Below are 24075 nucleotides of genomic sequence, written 5' to 3'. Positions count from 1 at the left end.
CTATCTAGATTAGGTAAACGTATTGCTGCATAGCTTTTTATCTGTTCTCTTAGGGAGCTGGACTGAAAAATACTTCAGGCTCAGTAGTTTAATGTAGGGTATCCAAATAAGTAGATTTATGCCATGCTCTTGGCTTGTGATGGGCTATGCCAAACTTGGATATGATCAGTTTTAGGGTGGGATCTGGAAAAGCAGTACAGTGGTAAAAGGCAAGGAAAAGAAGTAGCACGAACCTTGAAGAACACTGTAGTGTGAATGCTGAAATGCTCTTCCTTAAAGATTAATTTCATCATTTCTTGCCCACTGTGAGGTGGTTCAGGAATGCTCAGAACAAAGCCAAAGAGGGATAATCTACCCTTTTCTAAGTTACCAGAACATTTTTGAAATTTAAGCTCCTCGTAAGTGTTGCCTACAGTTGGCATAGCCAACACTGCTCTGATTCTATACTTCCTGTATTTTAAGTTACTGGCAAAGTATAAAAATGTCTATTCTAGGAAATACATTTCTTTTGGTGGTTGGCTTTGAGAGATACATTGACTTTCTTTCAGCATTTATACAGAAGCAGGAGACTGCATACCCTAATTTAACTTTCTGCTCTGCTGCCTTTATCTCTTAAGTAAATAAAGCTGCTCACTATAGAGACTGTGACTACTTTGATTTTGAAATTTTGACAAAATGCTTCCTGTGGCAATTTGTGTGTGAGATAAACTCCCAACAAGACCATGATATCATGCCTTCACAATGTTGAGTGGGGAGCAGGCAGCAGCAGCCCTTGCCTGCTCATGTCCCTGAGCTGTGGCAGGCTCTGGCTGCCCTCTGCCGTCTTGATCAAAACACCCCTGGACACAGTGACCTCTGGCACACTCCACAGCACTGACACTGCAGAACACACAGCTCTTTAACTTCTCTCAGTGGTATTAAAGTGCAAGTGGAAATAACGGGAATTTAACAGAGGCAAGGCTTCTAATCTATTTCCATGTGGAAGCTGAAAATAAAAAGAGACAGAAAAAAAGCATGAAGCAGGCAGCCCCAACACAAAGGATGAATTGAAAACCAAGGGAGCTTTTGCTCTATCTGCTTTAGCTGTTTAAAAATTGGACTTGTATATCTGCTGCTGTCCCCAGATAAAAATTTAGTTTTCTTCCAGTCTCTTAGGGTTTCACTCGGGAAATTATCCATTAATAAGGAAACCATGGAGAACTTTCTTTGAAGTTCTGCATTCTGAAGCAGAGTTTTCGTAATGCCCTCCCAGTAATCACAGAAGGCATTTGAGCAAGATTTTCAGTGAATTAGGAGGAAGAAACCTTTTCTAGTTTATTTATTGAGCTGTAACCATTGCAGTATCACAGCAAGTCATAGTGCTTCAATCCCTTTAGAAATTCTGATGGGATACAAGGGAGTCATCCTCATTTCACTGATGGTGAATAAATGTCATTAAGATTTTTAGAGGAATGACAGTGTTTAAACCTGCAGATTAACACTCCGTCTGATCTACTGCAGAATATAGGACTGTTAAATGCTAGCCAAGGCAACAGCAAATGTTTTTGATGGGTGTACATATCTTATTGATCTGATATGTGAAAAGATCAAAACAAAGCTCTGAATGAGCAAATTAAGGATCTGGCAGCCTGAGTCACTTAGCTACAAGAAGAAGCAGCCCAGCACATTGCTCATGTCCATTTGAAGAGTTTAATGTCTCACCTCTTTCTGCTCCAGATCTGAACACAGTCCTAGGCTCTTGAATTCTTTGTGTTTTCTTTTTATTAAACAAGTTACTTTACAACCCCTCAGATTCTCCTGTAATCATGGAATCTTAGAATCACAGAATCGACTGAGTTGGAAGAGACCCATCTGGATCATTGAGTCTAACTCCTGGCCCTATGCAGGACACACAAGAGTCCCACCATGTACCGAGAGTATTGTCCAAATGCTTCGTGAGCTCTGTCAGGCTTGGTGCTCTGACCACTTCTCTGGGGAACCTGTGCCCAGCCACCCTCTGGATGAAGAACCTTTTTCTGATATCCGACTTAAACCTCCCCTGACTCAGCTTCATCCTTCTTCATCCTTTTCTCTCTCAATTGCTTTCTCTCCCTTCCTTCAGGGAAACCCCTTCCTTTATTTCTTCTGGTAATCCAGTGTGCAGGCTGATTAAGATGTGGTGTCCATCCCACTGGGACTTGGCTGTGCCACAGAGAAATACTGCCTGCCAAAATGCCTCCCCTGTCCTCCCTTCTGGTTAGTTTTGCTGCTTTAATGAGCTTGTTCATAAACATTGAGGGTCGCACAGGTTTCCCTTCTATTTTTAGACTTACCTTCCCCTTTTGCCTATCTTTTATGGGACAGACTGCATTCTTTTCTCCTCCAATTCCTTTCTCCTTTGATCTCCCTACTGTAAAATGGGGCTGCTTAATTAGGTGAAATGTTTCACTTTACGGGTTTATTTTCCTCAGAAAGCCTCCTACACCTCCTGTTACTCACCAACCTGTTCTCCCCTACATGAATCACCTTCCAGTTCATAACAGCCTTTCGAAATGCTGCACACCTTGTCACCTTTCCTCATGGCAGAGGTCAGCTGCCTGCAAAGTCAAGTTCACTCACCCAGCTGGTCTCAGCTCAGTTAGCCTCAGATTAATGCTCAATTTTCTCAGCTTTTTCTATCAAAAACACAGGTGTGTTAAATGGAAAAGCAATACAAAGTGCTCAAGACAAACAAAAACAAATCCTGCACAAGCAGGGATACAAACCATTAAATAAAATAATAGGGGACTTAAATTTTTTGTTTGTTTTGTTTGTGCTTTTTATTGCAGGGAAAGAGTGAGTTTAAATGTGCACTGTTTTGCATTTTTCATTTTACATTTAAAATTTTCTCTGTTTGTTTGTCTCCTACAAACCTGATTTGTTCCCTTCACCCCTGCCCTCTTCCAGGCTCACTGAGTAGCTGCAAGGTTACTATGAAAGTCTCCCTACTGAGTGTTCAGTCCATCTGGTACGACTCACTCAACTTGTAGAGGAGCATTAAGGGTTTTTGCAGGTATGTCCAAATACAAAATTAATTGTGCAGCTCTGATCAGTCTACAGAAAAGAAGCCACACAGTATTTAGGCCTCTCAGGATCCCAAGTTTCACCTTCAGAATGGCTTATGGTTGAACCTCCAGTGGCACATAAGTGCCTGTGCCCTGAAAATCATCTCTCAGCTGTCATCTAATCCACAGAGTATCATAAATCTATGAGTACCCCATTTTTAAAGTCTTTCTGGGCATCTTGGCAGCTTGCACCAGTCCTCAGTGGTGGATCTTGAACCCTCAGGATGCAGCTTTTGCATTTCTTTATAAACTCTACAAAGTTCAGTGCATTGGCTGTGTTGGAGGTCCCCATTTAACACATAAGTGAGAGATTGAAAGTAGTTCCTGCATTTTATCTGCTTTTTGCTTGATGAATCAGTGATAAGGCAACTTATTAGGAGCCTGGAAGACTTTACACTTACAAGTTTTGGCTAAGATGAGATGTAATTACCTTTGAAAAATAAAACACCTTCAGCAGGAAGGAGCAAGGAGTTCCTGGGATGAGGGACACCTCCTCAAGGAGGGTAGCCCAGACTAAGACATCTAATTCCCTGATATGGGAGAGCTTTAAGAAATTTCTCACTCTTTCATGTTTCATGCTGGATACTTCCAATGCTCACAAGAGTGACTTGCTGGCATGGTTGTCAGTTCTCCTTGTGAAATGCATAAAGATTCCCAGCCTGGACATTATAAAACAAGGAGATACCTACTGCACTCAGTATGAATAATCTGACCTACCCTGTGGGTGCTTGAGTCTCGGTGTTAAGTGGGTCTAAGGATACACGTGACAAGACACTTTTAAACTGGGATTTTCAACACACTTGTAAATAGGAACCCTTTTGAAGTTCCCAGGGAGCAACATTCTCTTTTTAGTTTGTCAGTAGACATCAGCACTGCTGAACTACAGATGCATCATTAATGAAAAAGATATGTGTTTACATACCTTAATAGCTAGATTCCCAAATAATTGCCACAATTTTTAATAGGTGTTAGATCCAGCAGCTCTTACTGAGTTCCCTGGATGGTGTGAAGCACTATCCAGTTTGGCAAATTAGAGGTTTATTTAGGAGCCCAACTTCTGGCACCAGCCTTTGAAAATCTTGGCCGTGTTTCCCACATAATGTTAACACAGTCACACTGTATGTCTCAGCATTGTGTGAGATCCACACATCCAGCACTCTGCTAAGCTGCAAATTTAATAAGACAAGCAAAAAAAGGAGAGAAGCTTGCATATCTGTGGTGGTGTTAATTTAGTGTGTATTTGCTTTTATTTGAGAAAGATTAGCCTTAATTTACCACCTTCTGACCACATTTGGATACAAATAACAGGTGAGGGAATAGAAGGCATCTTAGTAAATCACCTGGGATCAGGACTTAGTCCAGAGTGATTATTGTCAAACTGAGCTCCCACAGAAGGCATTTCAATAACTTTAAGTAACTATTGATTCTTCAAAAGATTTGTGCCACAGAGTTTATACAGCAGTTGCATAGAGATGCCCTTAGTACTTCCAACTCTGTTTCTGTTGGGTTTGGGGGTGTTTGTTTGTTTGTTTGTTTGTTTTGTTGTTTTGTTTTATCTTTCATTTCTTGACACATATATTTTTATCAAGTTATCATTCATGGCAGCAAAGGCAACCTCAGAAGAATCGATTATATGGTGAACAAGTGTCTTGGAAAATTCTTATCTAGTAGTACTAATTTAACTGATTTAATATAATTAATTTTTTTTTATATGAGCTGTCTAGAAGAGGAGCATCAAATCTGAGCTGGTTGTCCAGAATTCTCTATCAGAAAGAGAAAGATAGGCACCCCCTCTATGCAGTTTACATGCAGCCAGGATAAGAATCTAGGTTGGGTGAGATGAATCCCACCCTATAGCAGAAGCTGAAGGTGCTGAGAGAGCACACTGATAGTGTTATGAGAACTTTCATGAAGCCAGATTCTCTTGTAGTCCGCATGAAACAACTCTGCCAACCTACTCCCGTGACATTTGGTATAAAAGCCAATATCTTACTGTCCCCAGGGGGAGATGTCACGTATCTGAGACAGCATCTGGTGCTGATGACGTGAATAAATGAACTATGAACTGGGCAGAGAACACCAGTATCGCTATCATGAGACCTGCAACAGAATGTGAACTCACATTTTCAGACATGAAAGGTTGTTTCACTCACCCACTTGACCATCCTACATCCTATTGATTGCTAGGAAAGGAAGCACAAGCCTACAGGAATTGTTCTGCAATGATGGGTGGACACAGCTTTAAACAACTGCCTGAGAACTTTGCCAAAGGGTGGCCAAAATGACTTTTTCATTCCCCTGTTCCATCCATCATGCCACAGTGAGTGATGCCTCTGGAAATAGCTCCCTTGGCCAAGCATAACAGGGTCACACCTGCCCAGCTGTTCTTGGTGGTCATGCTGTCTTAGGATAGGATCCAAAGCCCACTGAAATAATTGGAAAAGGCCCTGTTGACTCAAGCAGATCTCTGGATCAAACTCTTAGTCCTTGTTTCTACTAAATTAGCTATGCAAGCTTGCAGAAGATTTCCCTGTATTGTGCATGGTAGGTTTTGGGCCTTTGGGATTGCTGTAGCAGCTCTTTAGTTCCATACTATCAGAAATTTTATCCCTGTGGTTTTTACTAAGTGGTGTCACTGCTCTCATCTTTCTCCGTTGATGCATTTTTGGCAAAAATCTAGGAGAGCTTTAAGACTGAAGGTGCTACTCCCATTTTTCGCATAGAAATGGGCTTCTGCAATAGAGTTGTTAACAGGTGAGCAGTCAGCAAATTTCCAGTAGATGCAGATGGTGACTCTGAGCAGTGAGCGGGAACATGAACCACAGAAAAGGGACATACAGGGGAAAATCAACCTCTAGTCCACCGTGAGGGGGAAGAGAGTTATTGCATGGTTGGGAAGTTGAAGAAGGGAATTTGTTTCTCATCCTGAATAGAATAAATTAATGCAAAACTTTGATCAAAAGACAAAGTTACTACATGTTTCTCTCTATTTATCCCAACAAACTTATGTTCAACACCTCTAAAGGTAAACATCCTTTTTTTAATCCCAAAGTCTATTTTTTGTCCCAAAGTCATATTTCTTTGTGAAATTATTCTACTCATATTGTTACCTTCAAAAGCCAAGCTGAATACAGCCCACCTCAAGGATGTAACTTTGCAAAGACTTTGGAAAACACAGCAGAAAACACAATGTAGGAGATGATACCCAGCAAGCCAGAGGGTGAAGTTCTTACAGGACTGCTGGCACAAGCCCCCTAGGTTTGTGCATTGGCTCACTGCAGTATGTGTTTCCAGTGGAACTGGTATTTCCAAGAGGACTTTCCTTTTCTTCTTTCTTACTTGTGTTCGACTGTATCTTCAAGGAATGTCTTTCGAGTGGTTATCACAGGACAATAGAACTCTTTTGTTTTTCTTGTCGCTTCTTTCACAGCCATAAATGGAATTGTACAGTGAAACAAAAATGACTACGTGATGGAATTTATCTTAATTCAAATTGGCACAGGTTTACTGTCCATGGGGAAATTGTCAAAAGCTATTAGGTGATCCAGGGGCTTAAGATGTTTTTCAATAAACTATTTCAAATCCTTTATGAAGATGGGGATGCAGAGGCTTAACTCTCACAGATTGAAACAACACTAAGCAAGTGGACACTTGAACAAAGTCTGTTAGCTCTCTAGATAGCCATAAAATTCAGTTCAAGCAAGCAGTGGAAGTAGGCTGCAGACTCTTAAATCACTGGGGCTACAGGTCTGTTAACGAAAACCAGAGGTCAGGTTCAAGTGCAGGCCCCTAGTCAATCTTTTGTTTGATGTTAAGATGGGCTTTGCCGTAGTTTAGGCACACTCCAAGTGGCACCTTCCCTGTGGCAATGCTGTGGCAGTGTTTGGGGTCCAAGGTAGACCAGGAATTGACCACAACAGACATTTCAGATGTGGCGATAGATGTGGATGTACAACATCAGCTGGTCTGTGCTTCCCTGGCCTGTCTTGTTTCTGAATATACACGTAGGCTCAGATACTTTTGTGAAGCTTTTCCTCAGTCAGAAATCTGTGTTTAATTGCTGCTCTGCCTTACATAGTGGAAGAAATCCTAACCACAAGCCCTTAACTAGCACCATAGATTCAACACGTCAAACTGGGTAGTTGGGAATATGAGCTAGTCTTCTCTGTCAAATACTGCTATGAAGGAGGACTGTAGAGCAACTTCACTACAAATCTTTCTCTTCATGGAGTACAGAGGCATTACCTGATCGCGTCTTTCTTCACAGGCTGTGTTAGAGCTCCACCTGCCAGTAAACACAGGGATTACGTAGTTAAAAGTAGTGTTAGAAAAGAAGCAATCTGTAGTTTATGTGTGAAAGTTTGTCACCAACTGGAATAATGTGCCCAGTTCATCTTATCCAGGACTGTAGTTCCCCAGTAACACCTCTAGATGTCTCCAGGTTCAAAACAGACATTTTCTCAGACTTGAACTTGAGACTAATTGCGAAAGAACGGGTATAAAAGAGATGCAAACAGCTGTGGGAAGGAAAGAAGAGATAGGTGAGCATTAGAGATCATGGGTCACCAAAATTAAACACCTTGCCGGTATGTACTTGGGCTTACCCCGAAAGGCACGGAAGGAAAAATCTGATGGAGGTTGAAGAGTTAGGTTTGTGGGTAGTCTTCAGGCAAGATGTGTTAGAAACGGCTTTGTGTAAACTAAAGAAACCACTGGAGTGACCAGTTTGTCAGTATAGGTCTAAATAGGGGTGGGAGTGAACCCCAGCACGGGGAAGTGCCTGAAGTACCAAATTCTTGAGCAGTTATCTGGACAAGAGGAGGATGAGACTATGCTGTTAAAAACTAGAGAAAAGGACACTGCATCTGAGCCCTGGGCCTGGTCAAGAGTGTCAGCTCTGTGAATGAGTAAGGAAGTCAATTTTGAGAAATAATGAGCCAAAGGGGTTGTCTGACATCTAGAGGATACACCTTTTTTAAGAAAAAAATATATGTGATGTGTAGGAGGTACAGTTCACTGAAAATGAATTGATTTCAGGCCACATGCAGGGAAAAGTTATGGCTTCTGATTTCAGGCCAAAGGCAGACACTCAGCTTTGTAAAGAGGAACAGGAATACTAGAAGCAGAAGAGCGTTGAGATGCTGAACTTACAGTGCGTGAGCTCCTCCCGCAGCAGCCACAGGAGGGCAGCCCAGGCTTGCTGTTGGCAGCCCCTGCTCCCGTACCTGCTCTGTTCCAGGCAGCCTGCAGCAAATTTAACTGTGCTGCTACCTGCGCCCAGAAGTGAATCCTACAGAGCATGACAGGACTCCTTTCCTCGGGTCTCACTCTCCGTGTTTGTGTAAAAAACCAAACGTGATATTTTGCCTGTGAGTGGGTCAGGGAACAAGGAAGTGGAATTCACTGCACCCATACTGAGCCCATCATGAGAATTTCTCTGGTTTTAAAGCAGTTCTTTCAAAAAGTGAGGTGGTGACCAAGTGCTGCTTTGGGATGAGACGAATCACTGAAAAATAGGATTATTACTGCCTTTACAAATGTTATGGTGGAAAACTTGATTTCTACTTGTACTTCTTTACTAAAACTCCTCTCATCTTCTTGTTCTCTCTGGTTTAGTGTCCAAGCAAAACGTACGACCCGCTCATAAAGTCTACCAGAGACTTTCCTGATGAAGTCATTAGCTTCATTAGACGGCACCCTCTGATGTACAAATCAGTTTACCCCGTGACAGGAGCCCCGGTGTTCACGCAGATCAACGCGGACTATCGTCTCACCCAGATTGTGGTGGACCACGTCATGGCAGAGGACGGGCAATATGATGTCATTTTCCTGGGAACGGGTATGAGAGAGAACTTCCACTATCATTGTGCACAAACCACATCCTTTTAGAACACCTTTAGTCCAGTAGGTCCTGGATAAACCTGAATAAACCTCTAGACTAAGATCTTTTTCCTATGCATGCAGCTTCAGGAAGCATATAAGCACTTCTGATTCAGTTCCAGGTCTTCAAGCAAGTGCTGAAATTAAATTAATTTTTCAGTTCATGGTTGTACTACTGTTGGGATGTTAATGCCTCCTGCTGCCTAGGTGATAAACCATTTAGGGATCAGAGTACCGGAACTTTCTTGACCCTCCAAGTACCACTCAGTACCTGTCTTTACAGACTACCATGGTAGTGTGGCTTCCTGCTGGAATCACATCAATGAAACTATTAAAAGAAAAAAAAAATTACCTTAATAGCTTCAAGGAGTACTTCATATTATCAGTAGTGACATGGTAGTGCATCAGCATTTTATCTCATGAGATGCTGAACAGTTAAGAAGTTATTTCAAATCGAGCCTAAGGCAACAATTCCACTCAACTAATTTTAAAGATATAAATTAGCAACATGATAGCTCCAAACGTGACAACCAGGATTGAAGAGAGAGTGGTTAAGCTACTCTTGTCAGGGAAAAAGTGCTTTGCCATTTTTCTATGAATAATTATATATCTATTTACATTTTTATAATAGATTAATGCCTAAAGGAAAAGGTCTAGTTTTAGCATAGTAGTTAAACTTAGAATCACTGGATGAATCACTGAAGAGAAAGGTTTGCTAAGGAATATCAGTATACCTGTTCATACGATTTTTGAACCAATAATCCACCATATTACTCCATTGGTGGTTTTGTTCTTATTCCATAATTCAGCATTCTCTCACTCTTGTTCTATGTAGGTTTTATAAAGCACTTTTCACTGGTAGATCTGAGTGCTTTAGTAAGGAGGTCACTGCCATTATCCCCATCTCAGAGAAGGTGAAACATGTACATGGAGGTGACAAGGTTTATCCAAGTGCAGCAGATGAGCTACTGCTGTGAGCTGTAGGGAAATTAAGGTTTCATTTTGAATCCTACCCCAGTGCTGTTGGGTTGCACAACATTTTACCTGGCCTATGAGCAAATTTTGTGTCTCTAGCACAACTTGATATGTATGGCTATTCTGAAGTAATTTGAGGAAAGGAGTGAATTGTCACAGAGCATTGTCTCTTATGAAGTGTGGGTTGTCTCAGCCTTCAAGAGTTTTCTATCTGTGTTACCCCACACAGGAGTCTAGAGATAGCCTCTCTCTCAGAACTCTTAGGTCTTTCAGCAAAATCCATTTCACAACTCGTATCTTCCAGAAAAAGACAATGTCACAGACCCTCTATGATCCCAGGCTAGTACAGTGGTGTCAGAGAAAAAAGCAGTTACATAAAAAAAGACCATTAAAAGTGCTGTTTTCTCCCCTGCTGGCTGAGAAGGCTGGGGATGACCTTTAGACATGATGATTGAAAATCTGTGTTGCTTTCTGAGAGCAATATTAATATAGTCAACAAAGGAACAGGAACCCATTCCCAAACTGTGTGATGCCTAGGATTTCAGAGTGCTCACTACAACTTACTTTTCTTCTGATAAGAATGAAAAAAAGTAATTTGAAATGTAACTGTCTGAGAAGATGAGTTCAATTGTAAAAATGTACAAAATATTCTTTTAGTGGCTGTAGAGGTTGCTTTCAGATGTTTTCTGTCCTCCATTTTAAAGTTTTTAGTAGAAATTAAATTATATTGAGAGACCAGCAACTTGAATTCTCCCAGGTTAACTGTTCCTACCTGGCACTAAGACATCTCTTCAAGTGTAAGTAGTCAGGTTTAGAAGTGTCAAGACCAGCAAGTACCATGCAGTCACTAGATGGCGCTCCATAATATGCAGACATTTATTTTTCTGCAATGCCTTCCTTAAAAGTGTGTTTTCTTTTCTGTAAGTGCATGGTTTTGTTCTTTTTTATCCTCCAAACTCATTGTAAGGAGAAAAATGAACTCAAAGATAAAATTTCAATTATATAGAGAGACTGAATATAGATATAACAAATAACCCAGGAGATTTTGAGCAGCAGAAGATCAGTAGCTTATTATATGTTTGAATGTACAGAGCCAACTTGTGCATGTGCAGGCTTTGGCAATTATGTCAAACAAACTCTGAAAAAAAGCTCTAATACATGAGGCAAACTGCCATAATTTGGCTTTGATTGGTAATGTGAACTTCAGTAGTTTTGGAAAAGAAGAATGAAAATCTCATTCTTTCCCTTATAATGTATTATATTTCATTATTTCAATACTATGTGTAGAGCTTAGGACTAAGCTGCACTGTGTCACTTCCACATCCCAGCACCCAGCCCACTCCCCTGAGCAATTTCTGAGTTCTGAACCATTCAAGGTTCACTAATATGTAATGGTCTGACATGAAATGAGCAGCTATTTTTTACACCAAGCAGGAATTCAGGTTAAAATTGATGAATAGATTTAACTTTAAAAAAATCTCTAGATGATTCTAAATAAGTAATGACTAAAGTAAGATTTTTGATGCTGAATGGAGGTCTTTTTTTAAAGATTTCCTTAAGTGAAGAAATAAATTTTAAAAGTGCATTGCTTAACTCATTGCATTAAAATGAATCTTACTTCTGATTAAGGACCTATACTGGAAATAAATTAATTCTATAAAAAAGAGGAAGTAATTTTCTGCCAATTTAGCCCCCTGAGCTGGCTCTCTTTGAGGTCAGTTGGGCCCCAGTTCTGTCTCAGGGAAATGTGCAGAAACTCGTAGCTGGCAGCATGGATGTGCTTGTCTGTGTTTGTGTGTTTATGTAGCAGGAGAGTTGGGCCATCCCTGCCAGGAGCAGCCTGCGACTGTGTTGGCTCAGCCATACAGTAAAACCATAAATGCACTGTATGGAGAGAGCTCTGCAGGCAGCAGGAGATGCAGTGGGCATAGATGTGGTTGGAAAGCAACATCCCTGATGGATTAGCTTTATCTACGGGGCAGGAAATGGAATGGCCCATGCATATTGAGACATACCTGTGGATTTACATGAGGCATATTTGTTTCAGACGTAGGCACAGTCCAGAAGGTTGTGAGTATCACAAAGGAGAAGTGGACTAAGGAGGAGGTGGTCCTGGAAGAGCTTCAGATATTCAAGGTAAGCATTAATAGCCACAACATAAATTAAATATTATTCAGGGGACATCATGGCCCAAACTGGCTTTGTCTGTCTGGTTGTTTGTTTACTGGAACTAGTTCAAGTTTCCAGAGGGACACTATGTAAATTTTTAAATGCCTTGGTATTCTTTGGGCAAGTCGATTGAAAAATGTCCAAAACCAAACAGACCGTGATTTTTCAAACCCATAGAATGTCTCATTTATCCTGCTTTGTTCTAGTTTGAAATTATGAGCCCACATTTTTTATTATTTATACATATTAAAATAGTAATATTATATTTTTAATGTGAAATTTTCTATGGCCCAATTGGTATTGGGAGTATCCTAGGTACAATTATATTTTTTAAAAACAAACACACAAAATTCCTTGGGTGCACAGAAATGCTTTAAAATAGCAACATTAGGAATTGAAAACATAAGGAAAATAAGCAAGAAGTTAGCTTTGATTATCCGTGTGCTTTAATTTATTGGTGAAGGCTGACTCTGTATTTTTGACCATTTTGATTTGGTTATTCTGTAACTGGAGCCCTGCTAACACCAACGACTTCTTCATAAATACAGCTTGTAAAAAGCCCAAGATTCTTTTGTTGCACAAGCACAATTTTTGATTAACTTCAGTGCTGGGTAGGGAGCTGACATCAACATACTTTTACATCAGAAAAATGGAAACCTTTGTCTTCCCTACTGATTTTCTTTTCCATTCATTAGTTTCTTCTTCATTTGCATTCTCACTTTGCTTTCTTCTTATGCTGCTTAGCTCTTCTTCAGTTTTCACTTTGCTTTTCCATCAAAGTTTGTCTGCATCCATGGCATTTTGATTACTTTCTCACACATCCTCTCTCCTATGTGCTATACAGCCCAAATTGTTGTCCATACTGAATAAATCAATTTGGGACTTTTCCAAGTGTAAGCACAGGATCATTAACAATTATTTCAAAGAGTTCATTTCTCCATATGCCTTTTGATATGTCATGTGTATGACGAAACTTTGATTTAAAGGATCTCTATGTCTTCTTCCCACTGTCTTGGACACCAATTATAAATATCACTCAGAAAATACTGAGATTACTCAGTGGCCTGCCAAATAATGAGCAGTTCCAGTATGTGCACCAATTTGCTGCATTCTTAAAACATAACGTCAAGGGAAAATGTGCCATATCATATTTAAAACAAAAAAGAGGTCATTTTTTTCTAGTCAGCAGACATTCCTTCACATTTTTATTTGGTAACATTTATAACTGCTACCTCTATGGTTTTGAATCCAGAAAATTGAAGGGGGTAGTGGCTGAAAAAACATGCCTTATTTCCTCAAACTGCATTAATATTAAACAACAGGCTTAGATAAATCTTCTGTTGGGTGATAGATAATTCCCTGAGCTTTGTGCTGTTCTTACATCAGTCACGGGCAAAAATTTCACTGTCTTTCATAGCCATGAAATACATCCTGGTGCAGAGATCTAGCTATGTATCCCTTAAATGGCAACTAAGCCTTTCAAATAGTGCTTAATATGAACTAAAGTTGATGTGAAGGTTCATTGCCCAGGATGGGGTAGATATCAAACTCTCAGAATTAAAGCTAATTCCCTCCTTCCAGCTGGGGAAATTTATGGGATTTCTTTTTGGAAGCATGAATTTTGTTATTTTCTGTTGGGATTTGTTTTCTTCATATTAGTTAAAACCAAGCAAATGAGCCTGTAGTTTTATTTGCTTATTGTATGTTAAGTTCTGCTCTCTTTTTCACTAAGAACAGGGAATTTGTAAACTAATACACGTTGCTAATTTATTTTTCAGCACCCTTCGTTTATCTCAACCATGGAGATTTCTCAGAAACAGGTAATCATAAGCTTGTTTAATTACTGGAGGATATGGGGTACACTGAACACCTATTTTCAGGTGACTCCTGTTGCTTAGTGGCCAAGCTTTCCATGGGTGGCTCTTAAAGTGTAACTGGAAGGAAAGAGATATGTTTGAAATTGTTTGCCTGCCTAATTCCTGTTTGCTTACAAACAGTAATTTGTGTACCCAAGCTGGTAATTATTCAGGGAAACAAACCTTTAGTCATATGGTAGTGAGATTTGTAAGTGAAGCCAATGCACATTCTTTTTCCGGCCTCCAGAAATACTTGTCTCTTTACAATCTAGTAATAAATTATTATTACTATTATTGTTTTTATTTTTATTAGTAGTCAGGAGAGATCAGGGCCTCACTGTGCTAAAACTTGTATGCACACAACCAGTCCCCCTCCTCTGAAATTGCAGCCTGAGTCTGGGTGGTCCAACCCTGGCAGTGCAGGGGCCATTCGTAGCGCGGTATCTCCTGATAGGAAACGGTTTTATGGCAGCTCCAAGCTCCGTGATGGCTCCATGCATGTTCAGGAGGCAGCGTGACACCAGAGCCACCCCTCCCTGAGCCGCAGAAGTGACCAGAGCAGCTCTGGCACAACAGGGCTCCCTCACACGGGAAGAGGTACTTTGCCTTTCAGGCACGCACAGCACAGCTGGGTCCCATCTCCCATGAAAAAAGGTGGCAGGCCAGATGGAAGTGTTGCATGAGCCAGCTCCAGCTTGGACCACCCTTGGCTCCTCAGGCAATCCACACACGCGTTGGGGAGAGGGGAGAAACATTATCCCCATCCTACCTCGGGATCAGAAGCAGAACATGAAGTTTATTCACACAAGGTCACCCCTAGTTCCCAGATTGTTAACGTTGCGACTATCCAGCCCCTTGTTTTTAAATGTGTTATTAAGCCATTCTTTCCGTGGTTTGCTTCTGATTTTTTACTGTAGCACAAGGGTGCTGTAGTAAAACACAAGGGTGTTGAGTGCTGGTGTCTTTCCAGGACTGCAGTCCCCTTTCCTCTCTGCTGTGTTGTTGGGATGGATGGGCACTGGCCAGTTCACACTGGGCCCTGAGAAACATTTTACACTGAAGAAGGAATTTTCCATTGTTTTATAAAATCTGGGATAAGGTTAAAAGTCTGCAACTGTGGCACTGAAGAAGGGAACTTTTTACACTGGCTACTTGGAGAACACTCCTAATTAATTTGCTTTGCCTGATTTGCAGCAACAATTGTACATTGGTTCCAGGGATGGATTGGTTCAGCTGTCTCTGCACAGATGTCACACGTATGGGAAGGCTTGTGCAGACTGCTGCCTTGCCAGAGACCCATACTGTGCCTGGGATGGAAACTCTTGTTCCAGATATGCCCCCAGTTCTAAAAGGTAAGAAAAAAACATGACATGCTATAGAAGATCTTGCTGCTTGCAAGAATTTTAGATGTTCCAATTCATAACTTGTTGCCTTTTTACTTAGCATGTCATTTGCCTCAAAATGTGCTCGTACTCTGGCCATGTTTCACATTTCTGCTCAAAGAGCTGTGAAGACAACATAGCTTTGTTTGTGTGACAGTAACTTGGCTACTGCAGCTAACATCGTAAATCCATCACTTTCCTTTTTTATGCTGAATGCTTTAAGACACAAGGTGCTCAGATGGAGGTCCAGGTTGTGGCTAACTCTGCCCAAGATGCAAGAGCCTCTCTTAAGCTTCTGACTTTTTCATAGTAGTTAAAAAGCAGAGCTTAACATAGTATCCCAGAGTGGTCAATAATATATTAAATTCCCTGACCTAACCCAACAATTGTATTTGTGGTCTAGCCATGAGAGGGAGACAGAGATTTAAGTACCATGATTTGACCATACTGGCAGCAGTCTTTCCACAGTGAAAGAAGCTTCATCTGAATTTTCTGTACCCACCAGCTAGGACAGTACCTTGGATGTGGATGGAGGGAGAGCATGCTGCAGGGTCTAGCAGTGCACTGCCTCAGCTGCTGGATGTGTCTCCTGAAGTTTTTGGCTGATTTAGCTGGTGCCAGAGTCCTTCACAGCCTCTTCATTCCCCTTTGGACAAAGTCCTCCTGACAGCAATTCTTGCAGTGAGGTTTCAGTCTGAGCTCAGGCTCTGGAATGACACTTTTCACCTTAGGGGTCACAGGGCTGGGTCCTGAGCCATTGAAGTTAATGACTCATACGTTATCATGTCATGGTGTCAGGGAGCTTTATGTGTTCTCCCTCATAGCCAAAGCAAACTAAATTCAGAGAAGCATAAATGAAAGGAGAAAAGCAAGTGTTCAGGCTCACTGCAAAGTTAGTGACACATGAGGCTTGCTGAAGTCTGGGGTGGGCTGGGACACGGAGATCGATGGGTCATGCTTTTTAACAGATGTGCAGTTTGGAGGGAAGGCCAAAAGTCCGTGGTTCCAAAACAAAGGATGGGTGACTGGCCCTGGGAATCCTGCAGTAGATCAGTTACTTGAATGTTTTCCTTCTGTGCTGAAGTCTGTGCTTCCAGCATGTCTACAGCTTTTGCTCAGTGGACAGACAGGCCTTGGCAACCTGCTCTCCTTCAGAGGCGTTGCTCTGCACATGGAAGGTCCCACTGCTGCTGCTTGTGAGGAAAGAACCAGTTCTTTCCTGGGTCTCCAATTCTTCTACTGAAAAATTGAAAAAGTTTCCATTTTTGTCGTAGCTCTTGGGAGATAAATGCAATTATACACAGAGGAAGAGTTCATTTTTAGCGCTATCACACTGAAATGACAGTAAATCACGGTGAGTTCATGTAACACACCCAGTGATTGGCAGGCAAGTTAGATCATCTCAGACCATTGTCTTATGTTTTTTCTGTCCATAAAGATGAAAGATAACCAGATTTTGTCAATTGTTTGTTAACAAACTAAAATACATTATTTTCTCTTTATTTTAATAATTGGCTTACTAGTCAGTATTACCTTGGGTTAATACTGAGCTCAGTTTTGAATATCACCTGTTGAACTTCAGATTTTTTTCATGGTCTACAGCATGAAATGTTTCTAGGTATTTGCAACACAGTCTACCCTGCCAGGAGAGACATGCTGGTCTAAGCAAGTTTAGACACTCCTTCTGTCACTGTATTACACACTCCTTATTTTAGGCAGATATTTTTCTCTTGCTTTTTCTCTTTCTCCTCCCAGTGGTTTTCCCAAATCACAGGCTCTTCTCTTGATGTCAATTGTACAAATCTCTCTAGGCCACATGCTGCTTTGAGGGTGAGGCTGGTTTTAGTTAAGACCGTAATTGTCAGCAGTAGGGTGGGAGCAATGCAAGTCCACATCTGCTGAGCTCTTCTGTATTTTGTTGTTGCATTCCAGCAATTATGTCTGAAGTGTTACAAGTTTGCATGCTCTTCCCATAGGCGAGCCAGAAGGCAGGATGTCAAGTATGGAGACCCAGTTGCACAGTGCTGGGATGTGGAAGACAGTGAGTATTCTTCACCTTTCTTGCTCTTTTTGTCACTTAGGCAGCAGATTTTGCTGTGAGGGTCTCTGTCTCCAAAAACTTGCTAAGCTCAACAGAACAGCTGCCTTTCCCACCCTTTATATCCATCATCCCTCCCACAGTTAAAATTTTCAGAGCTGGAGCTGGAAAGGAACAGCCAGCATGGGATATCACCCTTGCATCCCTTAGGGGCAACACTCCCCAGCACTCACACAGGGCAGGGAGACGTGCCCCTGGCACCAAAACATCAGACACATCCCTGAAACTAGCTAATGGGATGTGCATGATGTTCCATCCAGAAACAGGGCAGCAAATCCCACAAGGAGGCTTGCAGGGGGGAGTGGGGAACATGCCATCTCTCCTCTGCCACTTGACACAGGTCCCAAGGCTGAGCTGCAGCTGCCAAACCAGCCCCTTCCCCTTCCCACAGCTACTTAAATGCTCCTGTTATTAACAATAACCTACCCCCTTCTCCCTACCCTCTTCCCTCTCCCTTTCCCACACCCTCTTTTCAGATGCCAAAGGGTCTGGCTGCTCCTCTGGCATCTGCAGCCCTTCTCTCTCAGCGAGCACTGTCAGTATGAAACCCTGCGGTTACACAGCAATCTCTGTGGCAGCGTAAAATAAATGAATAGCATTCAAACCCAACCATGGCTTTGTCTGGGGTTCTTCTAGCTGCTTATTAAAGTGAACAATCCAGACAAAACAGTATTGATTGTATCACCACGTTGAACACTGGCTTTGGGACAAGCCATCCCTTCCCATTGATCTCCAGTTATTCCGTGCCGCTGCGGTGCTCGGTGCCTGCTGCAGACCTCAGTGGGAGGCAGTGCAGAAATCAGAGCTGCTTGCCACGGGATCAAAGCCTGACGTCTGTTGCACAGTCTAGAGGGCTCTGACTGTACATGTGTGCTTGCAGACATAGTTAAAAAGTCAGGGTAAGATTTCCATCAAAGTCAACGACAAAACTCCTGTTCATCCCAAGGGCCAGAATTTCCTTGCTTGCTGCTTGCCATGACTCTCCAAACACTGATATCTGAGACTGTGCAAAGCTCAAGGTTATAGAAACCCTAGCAGAAAGGCTGACAGTGTCACATTTTCGTGGAAGGATAAAGAGATACTGGAAGAGTTAGCTTTATTAGACAAATCTAAAGTCTTGTAGCACAGAAATTGGTATTAATTCTTTGCCCTGACATAGTGCCACCAATAGCAGTTTTATCCACTTGGGGTGACTCCTGTGTGCCATAAACCCTTTAAGCTGACCTGTGTCACTCCAAGCTTTTGGCTTATTCAGACCATTTTTGTTAATTAGTAATATTGTGGTCCTTAAACTTATTTAAATTCAGGGCTCTGCTGTGTGAGGTTCTCTCCCAGACACTTCATTGGCTGCATGAAGTTGTTAGGCTCTCCTGAAATCTTAGTGACACAGGGAAATAATGCAGAGAGCTTGAATTTCTATAGAACTCATATAGGTACTTGTTATATTGAAAGCATGATCCAAAATTGTTTTAATTTTGACATGGAGCTAACTTTTGATTCAGGAGACACTACTGCTTTCACCTTCCTTTCTGTTATTCAGAGGGCATAAGAAACATCTTTAGTCTCTTGCTAAGGTAGATAAGGTGCAGATAAAACAGACTAGAAAGAGAAATGAAGATGCAGAGATTAGAAATTATTTGCTCAGATTTACAGAAGACCAAGAAAGGATTTCAGATCTCCTCATGGCTCCTTCCATGTTTGGTCTGAAACATACTACAGAGCATTTCAAATTACACTGAAGGGAGGCAAACTTTAGTACTTTATCCCTGTGACTCCTTTAATGTGCTTGGGATGAACAAACCAGACCATACAATCTAACTTCAGCAGGTTTAGCTCAGGTTTAGTAGTTGCATTACTTAAAGGAAAAATATGGGTCAGATTTTAAATTCCTCAAAGGTGAAAGCCCCAACTTTAAAATGGAGCAAGCTCATGATACAGATTTTATTGACCTCCTTAAAAACCAGTTGCACTGAAGGAAGGTTAGCAGCCGCCTCTAAATCCTCATAGTTATAGTTTAAGCTAAAAGTTAAGTTTCCTTTTGCTTTTTTATAATTCACTCACTCTTATAGCATCTGTTCTGAATCAGGCTATTTTCCCATTGCTTTAAAAAGCAGGTCAGGGTTAATCTCCTGTACCATGTTTGCTTTCCAGGCATTAGTCATGAAACTGCTGATGAAAAGGTGATTTTTGGCATTGAATTTAATTCAACTTTTCTGGAATGTACTCCTAAGTCCCAGCAAGCCTCTATTAGGTGGTATGTTCAGCGCTCTGGAGAAGAACATCGAGAAGAGGTAAGTTATAGTCATCAAGGCAGGTTTCCTCCACAGAGAATTCAGCTGAGCATTGAGAGGCAGGAGTTATTGGGATTAGTCGATGTTTTACTTTTCCCTGCCTCACCTTAGGTATCACATAGCATTCTGCAATCACCATTTGAGTCATGCAGTCAGGAAGAGAGAAAACCATTTGCACTGTATCATAAGCAGATTTTGGTATTTATTTTGACTTACCTGCTCATCCTATTAGACATAAAAAGTTAAAAACGGAGATAATATAAATCAGTGATAAAAAGTCAAAGCTGTTTTGTCCGATAATTAACGCATCTACTTGTGTAGGTAAAAGTATGTTCAAAACCCTATGTTTCAATAAAATCTCAGCTCTATTTAGTGTCTTGATTGCTTTCCCTTACTATGTTAAGCAGTGTAGCTAAGAATTGCATGTGTGGTTTGCTGCTTCTCTCCGTCTCTCCCCAGAGAAGGAATGGTCTGCGTGGTTAAAAGGCTTTTTATTTGCTTTTTTTCTTGTTAGTGGAGTCTGAGATTTTTTCTTAAATGGGACACTGCTCTGATGCAGAGATGTCAGGTTAAGGATTGCTCCTTGCATCTGGTGTAGAAAGCAGTGAGACTTGTGGTGGCCCTTAATTCCTTTGGAGTGCAGCTTTGGGGTCCTCACTGATGGAGAGGCCCTGGGGAAGCCTCCAGGTCGCTGCAAACCTCCTGCACAATTTCCTGATGATTTTGTGTGACACTTTCTGTGCTAGTGACAAAGGGCCTCTCCAACATGCCTGGAAGGTCAATATCCTGGGACTGGTTTGGACTGGGTCTGTGAGTGAGTTTCAAACCTCGGGAGTTTTCATAGCCTTTCTCTTACATGAGTGATTTTGTGTCTGATGCCAAGTCCTGCTGTGATGGCAACCATGGCAACGGGGAAGGAGAAGGGAAATGAGCTGCCCTTTCAAGGGAGCTGGTCCCAGGTGCTAGATATGCTTATTTGTTGTATGTTCTTCCAGGACAAAAATTAGTTTAAATGACAGGAGCTATCAAACATACAACTGGTCTTCCACTGTCAGTGATAATTCATCCTATGAGACTTCCTGAGTGCAGAAAATGTGCTGGTCCTTTCCAAAGGCTGGGGAGATGCAGACCAGGGCAGGTGTCCATGAGAGAATCACTTCCGGGTGAGATGTGACTCATGGAAATCACCCCAAAGTTGCAACCCCAGTTATGTCTTGGCCCAGAAAGCCAGAGTTAGGGGATACCAGACACTTCTGATTTTCTACCAGGTAATACAAAATCTTTTCCACAAGGTTGTAAATTGACTGTAACACTGCAGTACTTTTAATTTACTCCCCTTCTCTTGCATATGTTTTGGATTGACAAAACTTTTTTTCCTCTGCTGGGGAAAAAAAAAGCTTGATTAATTTTTAGACAGGTGCTTGAACACCAAAAGAAAGAGACTACTGGTTTGAAATACAACCTCTAATGTCCATTATAGCCCATATGTGGAAAAAAAATAATTTGCCTTCTGATCAGGTGGCCAAGCACCCTCTCAGCCACAGGAGGTTGAAGTGCACACCCAGCTAAAAGTGTATTGGCATTTCATGGCCTACAGTCATTCATTTTACTGAAATGGAGTTACCTTTACTGTCCTGTACATGACACTCTGTGATCACCTTCCCTAAGGCAGCAGTTTGTAAATGCACTCACATATTTGATCAGGGAAACAAGTAAAGTACTTTCTTAATTTTAACCATGTGTTTAAGACTAATTTTAAAGTAAATTTAAGCAGATAGTTAACAGGTTTTTGACTGGGGTGGAGGGGTGATTGTTCTTGTTGATTTCCTTTTCTTGTGTGTGGGGTTTTTTTCTTTATTTTTTTATAAATGGGAAGTTATGTCAAATTTTGAGAAGACTCAACCTTTTTAAAAACAATGTGTTGCAACTATACCATGAGCTACAAACTTTGCACAAAGGAGCTGGTTCCCTGTGAAGAATGTAATATTCCTATATCATAAGAAATCATACTTTCAAGACTTAAAAGCCTCTTTTGAAGGTCTGCTTTTGAGTCTTATCTGTGTCAATTTAGGGAAAATGATATTATTAGTTGATTTTCTCATAAATCACAGGTTCAGATAGGCCTCTGAAGGTCATGGAACCAAGCTCAAGCTGTCTTTCCTGTTTGATCGTAGAACAAACTGCAGGTCAAACCAACTTTGAGCAAAGTTACGGCATGCTAATATATATAGCATAGCCTAAATTAAGGCTATACTCTTTTTTGACACACTTTGTAGTTCCAAAAGGTTTGTTGTGGCAGTGACTTGGCCCTTCCTTCTTGTTCTGAGCCAAATACCAGTTACCCAGGCCTGGTGATGTCCAGTACAGCAGGACTGCCCTGCATGCCAAGGATGTGCACATTGGGAGGGAGTTCGGGAATGTGTGCACATGTGTGGTGTCATTAGAAGCCCCAGCAAGCACACAAAATTCATCTTTGCACATTAACAGCAATGTTTACTGGGCTTGCTCTGTGTAAACAGTCTGACATCTGCTTGCATGAGAAAAGTAAATCTTCTCTAAAAGGCCATATTAACCTCTGAGCAAATTTAGTAGAAAATTTGAAGGAGAAATCTGCGCAGATTTTCTACTACATGAATGTTAAAAGTAGGCAAATAGCTTTTTACCACATGTTGTGCCTAAAGCCACAGCAGTGCCTCTGTGATCTAGTTTTGGCAAAACAGAAGTTGAAGCACATGCTCCTCAGCTCCCAGGGTGGTTTTGTTAGTTGTGGGGGTTTTGGGGGGCTTTTTGTTTTTTTTTTTTTTCCATCTGAAGATAATAGCCTATGGAAATGCATAAACAGACATTGATGATTAGAGGATTGGGTTGCTTGAAGACAGTGTATAGCTATTAGTTTTGTTTGAATCTTCCCAGAAAATTCTAATAATAACAATTTCTAGTATTTTGACCCAGGTTAGTTTCATGATCCTAAGGATTTGAACTCCTGAACAGACTCAGTTTGCATATATCATATTAGTCGATATCATTTTTAGAAGAAAATTTTTTAAAAGAAGCTTTTTTGTTTACTTTTTAAGATAACTATATTAATCTAGAAATTACATGTTTTCAAGTACCTGAAGTTAAATTCCTAATTTCAGGTATGAATCCCTAAATGAATGACCAGGTCTATAGAGATGCTGAATAATCACTCCTCCTATTTGAGCAATAAGGGTTAACTGGTTAAAATATTAATCCCTTGATAATTTGCAGATCCAGAAATTGAGGTTTTCTGGTTTTCTAACTTGACTTACCAGTGAAAATGAGTTCATCAGTATAAAAAGCTAATTGGAGACCTTCATAGAAAATCCAAAGATCAGAGTAATTGACTTTCATTTCAAAGTACTTCAATTTGACAAAAATACCATATGTGATAGAAACAGTGAGGTCATGTTTAATATATAGCTTGATCTTTGCTTAACCAGTGTCTTACCATAACTTCTCCCATTACAATTATATTTTCTGCTCTCTCTCTCTCTCCCTTCCTGCAGCAGATTTCTCAAATAACACTGTACATTCTTTTAGTGCATGTCTTAGCAGTTTAACTTATTGTGATGACGATACCATGCTTTGCAAATGACTCCATGCACCTGGAACTTAGGTTACGGACTTTTAGTTCCAGGGCTGGAACTGTAATGTCTCAGCAAGTCTTTAAACTTGGCTTAACAAATAGATGGCTTTGCACTGTCCCAGACATGCACTGCAGCTTCCTGAGGGAAGGGAAAGGGCAAAATCCAGACTAGATGGGAAGCATTTGGCCCAGCAGGATGTCCCCGACATTTCACCTTTAAGGTCATGGTTCAGAATGTGACTTCCAGGCAGAGCAACCTGTGGGGAGGGACAGGATCTCCTGTGGTACAGAAGCTGTCACCAGGTCATTTTGCTGCCAGTGGGAGTACATTTCCCTGTAGTTTAGGACTGTTTTAAGGTCAGGAGTCAAATATCTAGTGCTTTTGCGGTTAGTGTTGCTCACGCAATTGATCATGTTTGTTCCTGTGCGTGCAGCGTTAGTCACTGGGATGACGGAGAGTGCTTCAGTGCCTGGAGTTCATAGAAAACTCTGGGGATGTCATCTGTTCATAGTGTCTTAAACTGCTGAAGCTCTCTGAGGCTTAAAACAGATACTAGTTATTTCTCAAAAATGTCCTGGCTTATTTTATGTATGTAGTAAGTGTCAGGACTGCAAAAAGCAAATGTGTGGCTCCCGACAAAGGCATTAGTTTTGGTGCCTTGTTGCTCTGAAAAGCATCAGCCCCTCTGCTCTAGACTGCACTTCACCCTGAATCTCCTGTGGCTCCAGATCTG

At 41.2% G+C, this 24075-nt stretch overlaps 1 protein-coding gene across 1 annotated transcript in view; it reads left to right on the top strand.

Moving 5' to 3' along the window:
• The window catches only part of SEMA3D (semaphorin 3D), a 130989-nt gene that overhangs the window by 99912 nt on the left and 7002 nt on the right, over positions 1–24075 (top strand). Inside the window, exons 12-17 of the mRNA XM_048301099.1 lie at positions 8700–8922; positions 11986–12074; positions 13886–13927; positions 15158–15315; positions 17322–17386; positions 19595–19734. Of these exons, the coding sequence (XP_048157056.1) occupies positions 8700–8922; positions 11986–12074; positions 13886–13927; positions 15158–15315; positions 17322–17386; positions 19595–19734 (717 nt within the window). The remainder of the gene's footprint in view (positions 1–8699; positions 8923–11985; positions 12075–13885; positions 13928–15157; positions 15316–17321; positions 17387–19594; positions 19735–24075) is intronic.

Source organism: Corvus hawaiiensis, chromosome 4 (assembly GCF_020740725.1).
Source record: "Corvus hawaiiensis isolate bCorHaw1 chromosome 4, bCorHaw1.pri.cur, whole genome shotgun sequence".
In the NCBI taxonomy this organism is placed as follows: Eukaryota; Metazoa; Chordata; class Aves; order Passeriformes; family Corvidae; genus Corvus; species Corvus hawaiiensis.
The sequence above is the reverse complement of the archived record's forward strand: the minus strand, read 5'-3'. Positions and strand labels throughout refer to the sequence as shown.